This window comes from Hypomesus transpacificus, chromosome 14, assembly GCF_021917145.1.
Source record: "Hypomesus transpacificus isolate Combined female chromosome 14, fHypTra1, whole genome shotgun sequence".
In the NCBI taxonomy this organism is placed as follows: domain Eukaryota; kingdom Metazoa; phylum Chordata; class Actinopteri; order Osmeriformes; family Osmeridae; genus Hypomesus; species Hypomesus transpacificus.
This window is the reverse complement of record NC_061073.1, coordinates 17745936-17763872: the sequence shown is the minus strand read 5'-3', so window position 1 is coordinate 17763872 and position 17937 is coordinate 17745936. Positions and strand designations below refer to the sequence as shown.

The 17937-nt window shown below is 45.7% G+C and overlaps 2 protein-coding genes across 2 annotated transcripts; one reads left to right on the top strand and one right to left on the bottom strand.

The window, feature by feature from the left end:
* The first annotated feature begins 1462 nt into the window (after positions 1-1462).
* slco1c1 (solute carrier organic anion transporter family, member 1C1) lies at positions 1463-8209 on the top strand. Its single transcript, XM_047034119.1, has 13 exons — positions 1463-1604; positions 2715-2847; positions 3079-3200; positions 3582-3728; positions 4055-4153; positions 4382-4630; positions 4942-5106; positions 5763-5958; positions 6553-6718; positions 7261-7445; positions 7556-7620; positions 7746-7863; positions 7959-8209. The coding sequence occupies exons 1-13, from the start codon at positions 1463-1465 to the stop codon at positions 8182-8184; spliced, it is 2013 nt and encodes a 670-aa protein (XP_046890075.1). The 3' UTR covers positions 8185-8209.
* Positions 8210-9993: 1784 nt separating this feature from the next.
* On the bottom strand, positions 9994-13186 carry LOC124476675 (B-cell receptor-associated protein 29-like). Its single transcript, XM_047033955.1, has 8 exons — positions 13084-13186; positions 12468-12575; positions 12259-12359; positions 11938-12085; positions 11391-11526; positions 10721-10817; positions 10291-10391; positions 9994-10150 (listed from the first exon to the last, which is right to left on the bottom strand). The coding sequence occupies exons 2-8, from the start codon at positions 12557-12559 to the stop codon at positions 10112-10114; spliced, it is 714 nt and encodes a 237-aa protein (XP_046889911.1). The 5' UTR covers positions 12560-12575; positions 13084-13186; the 3' UTR covers positions 9994-10111.
* Positions 13187-17937: the final 4751 nt, after the last annotated feature.

Sequence of the window (17937 nt, the reverse complement as noted above, 5' to 3'; positions counted from 1 at the left end):
TTTTGAATACAATTACACTAGCAATAAATGATTGTCTCCTAGTGTCAGTGTAACACACAATAGAAGGAGTTAGAAATAGATGGCAAGGTTCATACCTAAATATAGCACTTCATCACAAGGTCTCAAGGAAAAATAAGTCTAAACGTGACATGGTTTCTGAAACTAAACAATAGACCCTTTTGAAGGAGAGTCTCCATGCCTTGTTAGTTTGTTCACATGATCCCACGTCACCAGGAATGTCACTTGAATCGAATTTGTCTCACGAGCCAATCCTCTTATTAGTGTTTAGTGAAAAGTGCATACTGTATTAAAGCAGTGTTTGTGTGTGTTGCATTTTCACTCTATTAGCCTGAGAGGTTGAATGTTAAAGTTATGAATGCGTATCATTGTTATTATTGTACAATTTACCCCCGGTGATTAATAAAGTAGTACTATATTCTACTGTACTCTACTGTACAGACACTACATGCAATATTGTCCATGTTCTCTGAAAACAGGAAACTCGCATAATAAATGTAACAGAGGATTTCCACAGAACCCTCAAGAACAACATTTCAGGCCAAGAAGCTTCCAAATGCTGGGACTTCCACCTAAACAAACATATACCTGCCCAATACCTGGCCCCTCTTTTAAAACGAAGGCCCAAAATAAACATGTGCTCCAGTGTATCTAGATTCAGCTTTAAACTCTGATTCACCTCAGCCTTGTACCGTTTGGGAGTAGGTTGGGAAGGAGAGTGTGTGTGTGTGTGTGTGTGTGTGTGTGTGTGTGTGTGTGTGTGTGTGTGTGTGTGTGTGTGTGTGTGTGTGTGTGTGTGTGTGTGTGTGTGTGTGCGTGTAGGGGAGGGGGTGGTGTTCACAGTGTTCAGGGCTGCCGGGTAAACGAACAGAGGATGCACACAGAGAACATCCCACGCAGACCCTTTCTAACCCAGCGCCCAGCTCGTCCACCTTCTGGTTCTTTCCGTCCATGGCCATGCAGACCGGAGCTGAGGCTCACCCGTTTCCAATTACCCACATCTGAGTCACCGGCCGTCAGTGCTATGGATGTTTCCGACTTCCCAGCCGCTAGATTGGCTCCCCTAATCCGGCTATTGTGCTGTGTGGCTCTAGGGGGCCACGCCACTCAGGGCAGCTCAAAGGCCCAACATGCTGGAGCGACACTTTTCTCTCCTACAGCATGTTCTTTTTGCTCTCACCCATTTCATTAAGTTTTCCCTCTCTTCATATTGATACTAGGCTTAATTAGTCCACCTTCTGTAGTGCTTTTTTAAGTGACAAAGTGTTTACTAAACAGGAGGTGAAATGCCCCCCCAAAAATCAACTGTGTCAATAAAAGAGAGTGAGAGAGAGAGAGAGAGAGAGAGAAAGAAAGAGAGCGAGAGAGAGAGAGAGAGAGAGAGACACATTTTTTTTGAGGATTCTGATGTTTTTCTTCTCTGGTTTGTCTCCTGTGTGTGTAGATGTTCCTTGCTGCCTTGTCTTTTGCCTACTTCTCCAAGGCTCTCTCTGGTAGCTACATGAAAAGCACCATTACACAGCTGGAGAGGAGGTTCGATATTCCCAGCTACCTGATAGGCGTAATAGATGGGAGCTTTGAAATAGGTGAGTGAGCTGTCTGTGTCTCTGTGTGGTTGTGTCTTTGTGTATGTGTACTTACAATAGCTAGTATATTGATTTTTTTTTCTTTTTTTCGGATGCTTATGTAAAGCCAGGAGTACACTTCTTGCACACTCATTACATAAATGGATCTTCTGTCTTTCAACCTTGCTGTGTGGTCATGGGTTGCGCACTGCTACATGTGAATAATTACACACACAGTACTGTGCAAAAGTCTTAGGCACAAATTAAAAAGTTGCTTTAAGACATCATTCAATGATAAGACTAAACAAAATGATTCTCAATATTGCACTTTTTTTGATTGCTGCACAAATACAGGAGACCAAAAATTTAATACTTTAAGGCAGGGTAGGTAAGTTTTGCGAACCTAGCAATTTTAACTCCAGTTTGAAAGGATTCAAACCAAAATATCCCACCTCCATTTCCCATTTCAATTTACTGTCAAACCTCTAGATTTATTGGTTGCTTTCAGGATTTGAAGTGCATTTCAAGAAATGTGAACAACAACATTACCTACCCTGCCTTTAAGATAATACTTGTGTGAAAAATCTTGGGTGGCTAAGACTTTAACACAGAACTGAAAATACACACCCTGATTCTTTGTTGTGTAGCAGGATGCAAGAGCAAGGCTGTGTTGCTCTCTACATCCTCTTCTGACCTCCTGATGAGGAGATTTGGCTAACTGACGTCACTGAAGCACTCGACAGCATTGTCAGTGTGTGAATGAAATCCCCCTGTAGATTCATAAGGTTACAAGCTCGGTGCTGTCCTTGTCCACCCTGTCAATAGACAACATCGCAGCCATGGATGACAGTGTGGATGTACTTTTTTCCTATGGCATCGTTTCCATGGGGACGCAGTAGATCCAGCTGAGACTTCCACACGTCAGCACCCGTTAAGAACCGGTGTTTGTTGAGACACGCCACACACAGTTAACTCTGGCACAGCGCATGAGCTGAACCCCTCGGGTCCCTCGGCTAAAACACTGTGCTCCTGTCTCCAATAGTAGATAGTCTTGACTCTAATGAAGCAGTGGTCCTTGTATATCCCCCTCCCCCCTCCCCCCTCCACCCCTTCATGTCCATGCTTTCTCAGGTAACCTGCTGGTCATAGCCTTTGTCAGTTACTTTGGCGCCAAGCTCCACAGGCCAAAGATCATCGCCATCGGATGTGTCCTGATGTCTTTCGGGACTTTCCTAATCGCCATGCCTCATTTTATCATTGGACGGTGAGTCGACTGGAACTTTGCTAAACGGCCAACAAATAACATGTTGATGTTCCATTGACAGTTAGGATGTTCGCTTAATGTAGCAACACATCTAATCTACATGGTGCCATGATGACTTGTGGTTATGATGTGCATGGCTTGTGTCATTACATTAGTATTCTAAGAATCTAATAATACCTGATGCTTTCTCCCTCCCCTTGCTTAACAGTCACCTTGGTATTTTGTACACAGCTATAAATTCGAAACATCAGTTAGATCGTCAGTGAATTCAACCAATAACCTCTCTCCATGTCCAGCAAGCTCACCTGAGTCTGGACATGCAGGTGACATGCCCTCTATACTGCCTGCTACAGGTGAGACCTTGGAACAGCACCCTACACAGCTCAGTCAGTAGCATGCACATCCACACACATCCACACACACCTACACACATCCAAACCATATCCACACATATCCACACACATCCACGCACATCCACATCATATCCACACATATCCACACCACATCCACGCACATCCACACCATATCCACACATATCCACACCACATCCACGCACATCCACACCATATCCACACATATCCACACCACATCCACACACATCCACACCACATCCACACATCCACAGTCGGCCTCCTCGTAGTCTGTCTAGGAGGTGTCTTTGATTTGAACAGTAGGCAATTTCATCATGTTGTTTTGATAACGCCGATCTTTCAATGTCGCTGTGTATCCTCCAGGCTGCGAGCGGGAGTCCAGTGTGTCGATGTGGGTCTATGTGTTCCTGGGGAACGTCTTACGTGGAATAGGAGAGACACCAGTACAGCCACTGGGAATCTCCTACATTGATGATTACGCACAATCTGAAAACGCAGCTCTCTATATTGGTAATTGTTTCGTTTTTTTAATATTTGTAAGCTTTTTTTGAAGCTGTTATCTTGCGTGTGAGGATGTGAGGTGTTTGCATCATGTGTTGTACGTTGTAGGACAGATTCAGACCTTGGAATGACCTCATACACTTAACAGCCACATTCTGAATGTTCCGCTCAAACGGAAACAGGCCTCTTTCCTTGGCATTCATGCTCAAAGCGCTTTTTATTAATTAATTATTTCCTCTCGTCGCAACTAGGTCGGCTTTTACATGGTCCGGCAGATGTTTTGCATGGATATTCAGAGGGCACATAAATGCATGTGACACGTGTCTCTGTCATAGGCTGTGTCCAGACCATCTCAATCATCGGGCCGGTCTTTGGATACTTACTGGGTTCTCTGTGTGCAAAGATCTATGTGGACATTGGCTATGTGGACATGGGTGAGTGAGTGTTGAGACAGGCTGTCATCCAGCCTGATGAAACTGCTACAGCTGTAGGATCATAATGATTATGTAACATCACAAGACTCTCTACTCCACAGCACTGCACATTAGTATATAGATATTTGGGCATGTTTTATGTATATATGGGAATAGTGTATGTGTTGGGATGGGGGAGGAGAGGGGTGCTGTTTCTCAGTTGTAAACCCCCCCCCCCCCCTTCTACAGAGAGTGTCACCATCACCCCTAGCGACGCCCGGTGGGTCGGCGCTTGGTGGCTGGGCTACCTCATTGCCGGGGCCATCACCCTCATGTCCGCCGTGCCCTTCTGGTTCCTGCCCAAGTCCTTGCCCATGCCCCTGGAGGAGCATGATGCCAGCTGCACCCCCGAGCAGGCCAGGTTCATCAGGGACTCGCCCACCATGCAGCACAAGTTCAGGCCAGAGGAACCTGCCAACTTCCATGTGATGGCCAAAGGTAATGCACATGGGTAGTATACTGTTAGTGCCACAGTATGACTTACAGTATTGATATGTTACAGTATTGATATTGTATGCAATAGTGATGGAAGAGTTCAATGGTGGGGAGGGTGAAGCTCAGTGTAGATAGAGCCCTTGACTCCGGATCAAGAGGTTGTTGCTTTGGATGAAATCATTTGCTAAATAATGTATACTATATCACACAATACATTAGGTATGCATAGTGTCAATAAAGGACTATATCAGTGCAAGACCTTTATATATGGAAGTAAATGTATTTACATTATTTTGTTTTATCTCCTCCCACAGAATTCATTCCAACGTTGAAAACTCTTCTAGGGAATCCATTATACGGCATTTATCTGTGTGTGACCATTATACAATTCAACTCGCTCATCGGCATGGTAACCTATAAACCCAAGTACATCGAGCAACATTACGGCCAGTCTGCTTCGAAGGCAAACTTTCTCATGGGTGAGTTGTGTCCGTTGGTTTTGTGTTACGTACCAGAATGTGCAGTTGAAAGTTGTGTTAAAAATTATTTTTGAAATTGTTTAATTTTTTATATATACTTTTCTTTCTTTTTTTCTTTTACGAAACTTGGATTTTCAGTTGAGAGTTTCGTGATTCATCTTGTATCTATTATTCATGCCTTAACTGTTGCCCAGGAGGGTGTTTTCTACTAATGACAGCTACACCAGTGATGCCTGTGACTTCCCGCAATTACTGCACTCACCGTGACATGAGACACACAATGAATGTGAAAGTAAAATTTATAAAAGAGACTTTAAGTGACAGCCATGTTAAAAGGTACTGTTTAAAAGATTGAGCTGATGCTTCGGTAACGTGACCCCCCCTTCCCCCCCTCCCTTCCCCCCCTCCCTTCCTCCCCCCCTTTTAAATGAGTGTAGTGAGGGAGCAAGGGTTTTTTCAGAAACACATTCTATATCTCCTCATCCTTTCAAGCATCAAAAGACATTTTCATCTCTCATGACATGACCACTTCACATGAAATATGGATGAAGCCACTTTGATATGAATGAGCCACACCGACTTTGATGCCTTTCCCGAAGAGCGATTGGTCCCTCCCTGTGACGTGTCTAACCCTGTCCTGTTTGGTCGGTTGGCAGGCATGATCAACATCCCCGCCGTTGCCCTGGGGATGTTCTCTGGGGGCTTGATCATGAAGAAGTTCAAGCTGGGCATCATGGGAGCCGCCAAGTTTGCCTTCGGGACCTCGCTGTTAGGGTACTTCCTGTCTCTCTTCTTCTTCGCCCTGGGCTGTGAGAACGCCAAGGTGGCAGGAATCACTGTGTCTTATACCGGGTACGCAATCCTCTCCTCTCCTCCTCCTCTTCTGCTTTCATCCTCCCCTCCTCTCTTCCCCTCCTCTTCTTCCTCTCATCCTCTTCTCTTCTCCTTTTCTCCACCTCTTTTCCTCTCCTCCTCCTCCTCTTCCTCTCCTCCTCTTCCTCTCCTCCTCTTCCTCTCCTCCTCTTCTCCTTCTCTCTTCCTCTCCTCCTTCTCCTCTCCTCCTCCTCTCTTCCTCCTGACTGTATGCAAATGTCATGTTCTTCCCTCATGTCTAATTGGAAAGGTCTATTTATAGAGCCCCTCTAGAAAGCAGTTCTCATAGAACACGTCAGCCAGTGAATGGCTTATATGTTATTCCTGGGACTGCAGCATTTCGGACCAATGCATTTTACAGTGAAAAGACACAATCTGTATCTCATCAACCCTTTTCCCATAGATGTCTATATGTTTTATGTCAACCTTTGCTTTGATTCATTATTATTTCATGTTAACATGCATGTGCTCTTTCTCTCCTCCCTCTCATTATCTCTGTCTTTCTCCACCACTCTCCCTTCCTCTCTCTCTCTTTATTCTTCTCTCCCTGTCTCTCCCTCTCTCCACGTCCAGGGTGGAGAGCTTGTCCTATCACGAGAGCTCTCAGTTCTCGGAGTGTAACTCCGGCTGTCTGTGTTCCGGGAAGGATTGGGACCCCGTTTGTGGTGAAAACGGCATCACCTACGTGTCGCCCTGTCTGGCTGGCTGCTCATCGTCCTCTGGCTCCGGCAAAACCACGGTCAGCCGGTGACACCTGGCTCACCTGGCTCTCACTACGGCTGTTATGCTGATGTGTGCAGAGACACACACACACACACACACACACACACACACATACAACCTCATATTCTGTCTACATCAATGGCAGGGTTTCCCGCAGCACTTTTCAGTTAAGGTGGCCGCCTAAGCAACACATGCCTGCCGCTTTAACCAAGTCGTAAAAAAAAAGCCTAGCAATATAGCGATATCCGCCGTTGTCCTGTTTTCTCCCTTCCATTCCAAACTGTGACCAACGCCAGTCTCCCTTCTCTGCAGAACGCATTAGTCTATCGCACAAACTAGCCCCCACCCACACCCCCGCATTAGTGTATTGCACAACCGCCTCCCCCGTTCTGACAGCAAACCCAACCCTACCACCTTAACTAACAAATTTTCTATTTTCTGCGGGAAACCCTGAATGGTGTTTCAATTTCACATGCTTTTCGACACATCCCACAAGGTTGTGATGAGCTGTTAGTGTGAAAAAAAAAGGTGACAAAGTTGATGTTTTTCTCTCCTCAGGTTTTCGACCAGTGCAGGTGTGTGGCTTCCGCAGGTCCTCACTCAGCAAACCTGACAGCAGCTCTGGGACACTGTCTCCACAGGGACAACTGTGACAGAGTGTTCCCCTACTTCCTGGCTCTCGCTGTGCTCAGCTCCTTCATCATTTCGCTGGGAGGAACGCCCGGCTTCGTGCTGCTCATCAGGTCAGTAGCCCCCTGCCGGCCAGGACGCTGAACTGCAATCTTCCATCGGTCTGCACCTCTTGAGAGGTTTTTAAACGTATCGAATGTTGACTTTTCTTTCCTTCCTTTAGATGTATGAAGCCAGAATTGAAATCCTTCGCCCTTGGCGTTCACACGTTGGCTACTCGAACCCTTGGTATGATGTCACTTTGGTCCTGCTCAACCCTCTGTATTTCAGATTCGGTGCACAAACATTCAGTATTCAACATGTTGTAATTGTGATGCTAATTCGGACTACCCTCACCTTTCCTGTGCTTGCAGCTGGAATCCCAGCCCCAATCTACTTTGGGGCCATCATTGACACTACCTGTCTGAAGTGGGGATACAAGCGATGTGGAGGAAGAGGAGCATGTAGGATATACAACACTACAGCCTACAGGTCAGTACTGAGTCAATACAACAGACTGTTAGAAGTTGGGAGTCATTGCTCTCTTGGGATGGTATTCGCTTTTAAGGTACTGGTTTGTTTTGTAGGATATTGTACCTGGGACTGACATTGGGCCTGAGAACATTGTCCTTCTTCCTGTGCATCCTGGGGTTCTCTTTACTCAAGAGACATATCAAGGAAGAGGAGAAGAAGGCCCTGGCCAATGGGAACAGAGAGTCAGAGTTGCTGGGGAAGGAGGAGAGCAACTCGATACACTGTGAGCAGTTTATACGGGTGTTGGACCTCAACCCTGACAGAGAGACACGCCTGTGATATCCCCCCCCCCCCCCCCCCCCCCCCCCCCCATACCGTGTCTCCTCCCTGGGGGCTGTAAGTCGCTCTGGTTAAGAGCGTCTGCTAAATGACTAAATGTAATGTTCTAGGTGGGGCTGTTCTAGGTGGGGCTGTTCCGTCTACGACCTGAGGTCTAAAGAGAACACAGGCTGCCACAGACACTTTCATAGAGCATGGAGTATATATTTGTACAGGAATTCTGTTGACAAATGTGAAATGATTTGAGTTGTTTTTAATATAAATACAAAAAAATGCTATTTCTTGAATGTAAAAAAAAAAAATGTTTTTCATCTTTTATATAAATGGAACCGTCTTTTTGTAGAAAGGAATGTGATTTTTGTTGTTTTGTTGGCGTTGTGAGTCAAAGACTGTGGACTTATCGGCCATTTTGAAGGCAGACTATTTTTCACTTTCTATTTTTCTTTAAGCATTTCTGTCCCTACAGGGTTTGAAAGGTTATAACTGGAACTGTGTACAGCTCTCTACATTTGTATGCATATCCGTGAGGCTGTGTTGCAATCAGAGCAGTAAGAGGCATACAGCAGCAGAAACTAACTGGGTCACCAGGAAAATATCTTGTGACTGTATAAGGCCATCTCTTTTTATGCTTGAAGAATGCATCACAGTTCTGTATTCCTCAGTCCTTCAACCAAATGCACATTAAGGATCATGGTGTGTATTAATTGACAACGTTAACACATATGTTGCTGTTTTATTTCCCCCCCCCCACAAAAAAAAGATGAAATACTGTGATAGCAATGTTATGGCTCTAACGGTCTTTATGTTTCCAAAGTTTGAATTTGGAGGTATATACTGTGTGACTTGTGAGGAGACTTCAAGGCTCCAGTACTCTAACTGTATCTACCTGATTGTAAAGTAGGCTATGTGTATTCACCTGTGTGCCTCATCTTTTTAATCATTTTAATACAGTTCATTTTCAAAGTGTCTTTCCCTTACTGCTTATTTATGTTACATTAAAATGACTAACAGTGGAAACAGTCTTATTCACACAAAAATTCTATAAAAGTCATCCATCATAATAATCGGTATGGTAAAACACATGTTAGTAAACTCAATATCATGCATGAAACCTCAAACACCATGTTTGTTCAAATGTTTATTTTCTGCAAACAGATAGACAAAACCACGTGCCATAAAACGAACACTGTTCCGAGCCCTCAAGTTTCATAATGTCATCCAGAACACAACGCTTTTCCACATCAGCCTAATAAAACGTGGTTATGCACTAATACACCCCGATAGCTCGTTGTCAAATTAATTGAGTCCGTAAACAAACAAGGGCCGGGTTTCCCAGATTCGTTAAGAAGCGCTTAACGCTAAGAGCTTCTTTGGAACGTTCTAAGAGCGTTCTAGAGCGCTCTTAGAACGTTCCTAAGAAGATGTTAGTGTTAAGAGCTTTTTAACGAATCTGGGAAACCTGAACAAGGACATAACATAAACAGGGAATAACACAATCTTTGAACAACAATTTCATCCGTTCATCCTCACCGTCGAGGGCACACATGATGTTGGTGTTTAATAGTATGTAAACCCCTGACGCGCTCCACATACACACTACTGCAGTGTGTGTTAATCCTTCGCCTCACAGTAAAGTAGCTTTGATAGAACATGCAGACGGCTTTGGGTTTAATCCAAGCGATGCACATTCGGCTTGGCCGAGCTTCAAAGGGGATTTCAAGCCTATTTCACTAATCATGCAATTTTTATCCTGTGGTGAAAATATATATGGATCATTTTTAATTGTGGCGAGAATACACATGGTATATATATCTTTGACCATATTGTTGTTTTATTGATGGGTTAAAACACTTGCTTAAAGAGATCCACATACAGGTTTCCAGGAAGCTTTTGTCTTCGTCGATGTAATCGTGGGTGCCGTTCAGAATTATTTATCCTTTTTGTCTCCCGCTCCATCATAAATAATCTGCAGGGACACATGTTTACCATCACATCAGTTTAATAGTTTAGATCTTATCGAAGCTTTGCAGTCTGTTCATCATTATTGTTGTGGACTCATCACGTTGTACTGGACAGAATGATGAGTCCAGTTCAATGTTGTGTTACCTGTACAGCTTGATGCTCTGTCAACAGGCTGTCGTACTCTTTGATCAAACCTTCCGACTGTTTCTTCATGGCCTCCACTTCGGCCCGAGACTTCCTTACAGCTGCATACAAAAGAAAACACACTCAAACGACAAACTCGCCAACACGTCTCATCTTAACCAGGTCAAGTGCCTAATTAAGCCAGCTACTGTATCGGTTAGGGAACACCCCTGGTTGTCTATGTTCAGTAAAGAAAAGTTAATACAAGTACAGGAAATTATTGTATTTACTGTTTCCGTGGTCCAATAAAAGTGAGTTCTCTACTGACGTGCTTAGGTTTTGCACCGTTTTTTTAGGTTTTGCCACCCCCACCTCCCCACACACACACACACACACACAAAAAAGCGTCAGCTAAACGAACACACTATCACTAACGGTGGCGATCACAAACCATCGTCCCCAGCCTTCAGGTCCTTCACCAGCTTGTCCGCCTCCTTCTTCAGGGACTCGTTTTGTGCCGAGGTGGCCTTTTCCTCATCCAGCAGAGCCTGAGCAGCCAAAACACAGAGTCAGGATCTCTTCACTAGCTAAGACACGACCAACATGGCCTGGTCACATGCGGCAGACCAGCTGGGTGGGAAGAGGAGACTCCACAGTCCCCTCAGCTTCTCCATCAATAACTCACTCTCTCCCTCAATTACTCACTCTCTCCCTCAAGTACTCTCTCCCTCCCTCAATTACTCACTCTCTCCCTCAATTACTCACTCTCTCCCTCAATTACTCACTCTCTCCCTCAATTACTCACTCTCTCCTTCAAATACTCACTCTCCCTCAATTACTCATTCTCTCCATCAATTACTCACTCTCTCCCTCAATTACTCACTCTGTCCCTCAATTACTCACTCACTCTCTCCCTCACTCTCTCCCTCAATTACTCACTCTCTCCCTCAATTGCTCACTCTCTCCCTCAATTACTCACTCTCTCCCTCAATTACTCACTCCATCAATTACTCACTCTCTCCCTCCATTACTTCCCCTCAACCCCTTGGCCTCTGAACAAACCCTCAGCTCAGCCTCAATCCCTCCCCCTCTCTCCCTCTCTCCCGCTCCCCCTCTCTTACCTGTCTGAGTCGCAGGTTGTCCTCCTGGTACTTCTTGGCTGATTGGTTAGCACTCTCTGTCTGCCCCTGCAGGCTGGCTTCCATGTCTGTGGAGATGGCCACCTGTTGTATGAGTGTGACCACGCGCCGCATGATTCTGGAGACAGACGCACACGGGAAGAGAGAGAGACCTCAGAAAAGAGAGGGCCAGAGGTAGACCTCAGTATCGTCCAAGTAGGCTTTGTAAGTACCCAGGCCTTCATTTTGTGATGTTGTTTGAAACATCATGCCTGAGACTGACACCCTTTGATAAAAAGCCAGCTAGATCCCTATAGTGATACATTCCCCCCGAGGCAAGTAGGGTGAAGTGCCTTGCCCAGGGACACAACGTAATTTGGCACGGCCGGGAATCGAACCAACAACCTTCTGATTAACAGCCCGACTCCCTAACCGCTCAGCCACCTGACCCCCCAAACGCACACCAGTGAACATCATTTTGACATACAAATCGGCAAAATTCAAACGGGGTTAGCACCCTAAGTTTGCGTGTGTGGGAGGAAGCACTCACAGCCAGAGGAACAGGGAGAAGCCTGAGATGTAGAGGTTCCTCTGGGCTCTGAACAGCTTCATGTGCATGTGGTCAAACAGGTTGGGGTTGAGTTTGGCATCTTGCATGGGTTCAGAAGCGGAGTACTTTTTCACCTCACGCAGGGCATCTGAGCCAGGGGGGGGGGAGGGGGACACAGAGGTCAGAGGTCAAAGGAAAAGCATGGAAAACGTCAGTAGGACTAACTACCAGACAGTCGACCGCAGTTAACACGTGCATGTATTGTAACAATTTTGACCACAATCAACTCCAGACAAGAGACCACACTGCAAACAGACTCACCCAGGAAGAGAACTATGAGGATGATGATCATGGTAAAGAAGCATTTGTTCCAGTAAGCAGATAACCAATTCCATATACTCAAATTGAAAACAGACCTCCATCTGTATGAGAGAAGAGAGAGCGTCTAGGATGAAAGGATTGTGGAGAGAATATTGATGCACTCTACTGGGGAGAAAAGGAATTATGTTTTGGCCTTTACTCTTGGCTACCTCTTGGCTGATACGAAGGGTAGACAGAGGAGGAGAATGAGAGCTATCTCCACGTAGAGAAAGAGAGCCACCACAGTCCACTGCAGAGTCATCCTGACAGGGAGAATCCTGGAAGAATAAGGTATGTTATCTGCATGCAGAGGAGGCAAATGTACAACAGCATCTTAAATTATTTTGCTAAATCGATAATTCAATATAATTGTATAGGCTGAAAGAAAGGAAGAAATTGATTGAAATAAGATCTGGTATAATTAACATAATGCTTGATACATTTGTGTTGTAGGTGCTGCTAATGTTGCAATATTTTGGAGACAGGGTAGTTAACATTTTGGGGCTCTTCATTCAGAGACGATAAGACATACATCTTACACACACCACGTTTTCAACCACTAACAAAACTTTCAGACAGTTCACCCTAAATAGTAGCAAACTAATATTACTGTAAACGAGCAGCGACAGGTTGAGAGTGAGCACACTTATCCAGCTATTCATTCAGTCTGCGTTACTGGTCGTGAACCTACCCACACCGCTCAAATTGTTAGCTGTGGGTTATTTTTAAGCAGGAAACTCGACGACAAATTGCTACATTTACAGACAAAAACAGTAATAATCTTACCCTACAAAAGATTTGCAGATCGAGAGTTTCTAACACCGCCCCCCAACTCCGACCCTCACGACAGCTGTTCGTGACCAATGCTCTGACGTCAGTTGACTACAAGTTGAACAGGACACCCTACAGAACTGAGGTATTCGCTATGCGAGGTTCGCTTCCATTACTGAGACATTTACATTACATTTACATGCATGCATTTGACGCTTTTATCCAAAGCGACTCCCAAGAGAGAGCTTTACAAAAGAGCATAGGTCACTGATCATAACAACGAGGTAGCCCCGTACATTGATACCAGTGGGAGACCAGTGGATTTGTTAATAGTGACATAATCACAGCAGTGGGGCACTGTCAGGGTCTAGAGACCAACTTGTCCAATTAATGGACGAGTCGCAGTAGGACCTATGCAGACTCTCGATCAGTGACCTAGGACCTCGTTTGTAAAGCTCTCTCTTGGAAGTCGAATGACACGGGGTACATTTTCTGCCGATTTGAGCTGTCCCCCCCCCCCCCCACCCGCTCTCAAGCATTTTAGGACCCAACGTTGACAGTTAGGGTAATCTCACGCAAAACTTTTGATAAAACTTGAGAGCCCTTCTAATGACAAAAAAAATCACAGTTCCTGTAAAGTAGGCTACCGCTGACAAATTAGCTTCGTGTAGCCCAAGCCTATGGTATTCCTGATCCTCATTACCTTCCTCCATCCATAGGATGCCCTGGACCTATAAATAACCCTTTACCTCGTTGCCATCTTGGTACTCTTCGATTACACTGGCATTCAAAGAATTTAGGGCCATTTGAACATTTGGCTAGCAATTGCTAGTTAAGTAGCTAGTAGTCCTATTTTCATTGCCACGTGAGACAAGTTCAACGTTCATGTAAAAAAGCTCCAGTAATATTGCAAATGTTTTGAAGTGTATTAGTGTCAATTTTATTTAGCATGCAATCAGAGACGAGACCTCTCAGATTAAGCTCTATAGCCTACACTTTTAGTCACTACACTCTTTGTAGACTTCAGGGCCTTTCTCAACACTGAACCTTTACCCTTTGTTTCTCTACATTCCTAGACTAGTAGCTACCAGTAAACAGTGTCTCATTTGTTAACTCTTTGGATTAAGTTATTTACTGCACAGCCACTAAATGTTGACAAATCCTTATATCATCCGAAGCACAGTGCATAGATGTCTCCACAGGGTGGTGCTGTTGCCTAATGAGAAAATCAGAGCTGGAAAGCTTGGCGATAATGGAAATGTGTTAGATCTTTTATTTTATTAGATATCATTTTATAATCCTCTTTTCTGTCTCCAGAGAACATGTCTGCAGCCAGCAGGTTCATAGCGCAAATTCACTGCGTTCTGTGAGCTGTTCATGATCTATGCATGCAGGACACCTTCCAGAAACCATAACCCACACAGACATCCTCTATTCTGATATGTTTTGGAGTTCAGTTCAGCCCAGCTCCGGCTGCTCTGGTTTGTGGTACGTGCTGTTCCAGTTGAGTCCCTCGTGTTTGGAGGGAAGCATGTTGTAATCAGCAGGCACCAGTCAGAAGCACTGAGAGACTGGAGTGCCTGTCTCCCCCGGCCTCTGTCTCCCCCGGCCTCTGTCTCCCCTGGCCTCTGTCTCCCCCGGCCTCTGTCTCCCCCGGCCTCTATCTCCCCCGGCCTCTGTCTCCCCCGGCCTCTATCTCCCCTGGCCTCTGTCTCCCCTGGCCTCTGTCTCCCCCGGCCTCTGTCTCCCCCGGCCTCTGTCTTCCCTGGCCTCTGTCTCCCCCGGCCTCTGTCTTCCCTGGCCTCTGTCTTCCCTGGCCTCTATCTCCGCTGGCCTCTGTCTCCCCCGGCCTCTGTCTCCCCCGGCCTCTGTCTTCCCTGGCCTCTGTCTCCCCCGGCCTCTGTCTTCCCTGGCCTCTGTCTTCCCTGGCCTCTATCTCCGCTGGCCTCTGTCTCCCCCGGCCTCTGTCTTCCCTGGCCTCTGTCTCCCCCGGCCTCTGTCTCCCCCGGCCTCTGTCTCCCCTGGCCTCTGTCTCCCCCGGCCTCTCTCTCTCCCTGCTCGCTCACAACAGCAGGCGCCGTGTCACTTCCTGATAAAATCATCAGCTTGACACGCAGGGTCACAGAAGCACACACACTCACTCACACACACACACACACACACACACACACGCATGGACACACCGAAACATCCAAAAACACCTACTCAAACTCACACCAACACAACGCACACACTTGACAAGGCATGCTGTTATATCTGACGCAGGTTTATCTCAGCATTAACCATAATCTGGGTCCATGTCATATTTAATATTAGAAATTGTATAATAAATCGGTACACAGTGACTGAATTAGTGTGGGTTATAAGATATCGATCTGCCCTTGTGGTCTGTTGACCTGTCTTTTGCATTGGCGAACCTCTTTCTCCAGTTTATTACATCCATTAAATTGACTTGTTGACTTGTAGTGGTGCAGGAACTGATGACACAGTGGTTCTATAGATAGCAGACAAGGCAGTGGTTGGAAGAGCTGCTCCATTGTTATTGCTCCTAAAACCCTGTCTCTCGATGTTCTCAAGGTCAGCGAAAAGCCAAGGCTATTTAATCTACTCACATTTAATTATCCTCCTCACCATCCTGAACTTGGTCAAATTGGTTCTCAAATTGAAAAAGATATCTTTGTATCAAGACCTATTCTATTTGTCAATCCTGAGCCAGAGCAACACTTTGAAATTGACCGTAAGCAACAATTTGCCAATTCGTGCTTTCTGAACCTTTTTAATTCACTTTCCTCTTCTCCATGATGGCAAAATGACAGTTCACTGTTGGCTGACCTAACCCAATAAAGACAGGGTATGGAGAGAGTAATGTGATTCTCCCCGGCTTTCATTCTCTGAGTCTGGGCCGGACCGAGAGCTAAGGCCAGGACAGATCCTATCTGACCTGGAGGGAAAAATTGGTTAAGAAAGCAGACCTGTATCTGAGAGGAAAAATAGGGAGAGATAGTGGACATGATGATAAGGAAAGTGACAAAGGCCTGTTTGGGGAGAGGATGGAGGGAGGACGGGAGCGCACAAGGACAAAGGGTTTAATGGCAGCCATGAACGTGTTGTTGACTTTGTCAAATTGGATGCACCTGGTCTGGTTAAACTGACCAGCTCTTTGACCTAAGGTTATCTCAAAGCTCCAAGGTTTCTAGTATGCTAACTTCACCAACATGCTAATCACTCACAAGATCATTTCTTGCACTGGGAACAGATAGCAGACGTCCTACTGGCTCTCTGAACAGTTCATGAATATCAAGTTGTTCTGCGTGGTGAATGATTGGCCGTATGGGGAGTTCTTCTCACCGTGGCCCGGTGTCATCAGAAGCCGAGGGCTGTCACCTCGCAGCTCACACGCTGCCAGACGCATCATTAAAAGTTTGACGAGGGTAAATTGCTTTTTTTGTTTGGAGAAGCCACCTGAGTTAGAGACGAGAGTTGGTAATTCCCTCCGGCTGCAGGCATTATCAATCCAATTTATTCAAAGTTGATAGCCCTTGTAGATGATTGACGCTTGGGAGTAAAGTGAAAGAAAACAGAGATTAACACATGAATGCAATAGAAATGAAGATTGAAAAAGATAGTTCCTTCAGGGATGAAAGATGCCTTGAGGTAACCGATGCACTTTTTAATTTATGTCAGTTAACATCCATTGGTAGAATACTGTAAGTGAGGTATTAGATGTTATCCCACATCTAGATTAGCACACATCTAAATCACTTAATTAAAATGCAGTCAAGTATGTCAGTAGAAGTTTAGAAGTCTTCTGTTCTGCACAGCACTTTACACCATACAGTCTTGACTGTTTCAACAGCACTTCAATTCAACCTATAGCATGTGGACACTGTTGGACATACAATGTTGGACAGTAACCCAGTATAAAAGTGTGTGCTGGATGAATGGTGGGCCTAGTGGTGGTCACACACGTCAGTCAGAGGACCCTGGAGCTGTGAGTTTGGCCAGTACGTCACCTGACACGTCACCTGACACAGACTGTACTAGTCACACAAAAACAAGAGTTCATTCACGGGGACCCATTTTCAAGGGCAATCAATTTCAATTATTTTTGAGACGCATACTATGAAATAACAATTAGGATGTCAATACGCATCCCATCACTGCTTTGAGGATCAATACGGGGCAAAAGGCAACTTGATTATTTTGTAGAACGCTGGAGTCCACTCTGCAGAAAGACCCTCGTCCTCTCCCATGTTTCCGCAAGGTTTGTGTGCAGACCAGTGTTTTGCCACGAGGTTCTGGAGGTTGGAATGAGTCGGTTGGCTCTCCCCCTGGGTTAGGGGCTCCGTGAACCTCCATGCCGGCTCAGTTCCCCTGTCTGGCCTGCCAGCCTGTTCCCTGGCCCCTACCCCCACTCTCAATCCTAGCTCAGGGTTGCTAGTACTCCCACGGCCTCCTGTTCACGACAGGGGTCACCACAGAAGCCCTGCATCGATATCCTCCTATCAGCTGCCCCCCTGTGGGGCTGTGCTGCACGCAACGTGACTCAGGTGGAGGTACACCATGTGACTCAGGTGGAGGTACACCATGTGACTGAGTTGGAGGTACACCATGTGACTGAGGTGGAGGTACACCATGTGACTGAGGTGGAGGTACCACACGTACAGTAGCACACTGTGTAGTACACTGTGTGTAGCACACTGTGTGTATGACACTGTGTGTGTGGGAGTATGTGCGTGTGGATATATGGATTTGTCTGTGTGTGTGGTTGAGTGTGTCTGTGTGGGTGTATGTGTGTCTGTGGGTGTGTATGTGTGTCTGTGTGTGTGTGTATGTGTGTCTGTGCATATTTTGTTTCAGGACATGTGA

Bases quoted from the DNA above. Each gene is read 5' to 3' on its own strand.
- slco1c1 (XM_047034119.1), top strand. From the start codon at position 1,463: ATGTTCCTTGCTGCCTTGTCTTTTGCCTACTTCTCCAAGGCTCTCTCT. The intron at 5,107-5,762 runs GTGAGTTGTGTC...GTCGGTTGGCAG, and splicing joins GAAGGCAAACTTTCTCATGG to GCATGATCAACATCCCCGCC. The intron at 7,446-7,555 runs GTCAGTAGCCCC...TCCTTCCTTTAG, and splicing joins GGCTTCGTGCTGCTCATCAG to ATGTATGAAGCCAGAATTGA.
- LOC124476675 (XM_047033955.1), bottom strand. From the start codon at position 12,559: ATGACTCTGCAGTGGACTGTGGTGGCTCTCTTTCTCTACGTGGAGATA. The intron at 12,360-12,467 runs GTAGCCAAGAGT...TCTCTCATACAG, and splicing joins CCCTTCGTATCAGCCAAGAG to ATGGAGGTCTGTTTTCAATT. The intron at 10,392-10,720 runs GTTTGTGATCGC...TTTTGTATGCAG, and splicing joins CCTGAAGGCTGGGGACGATG to CTGTAAGGAAGTCTCGGGCC.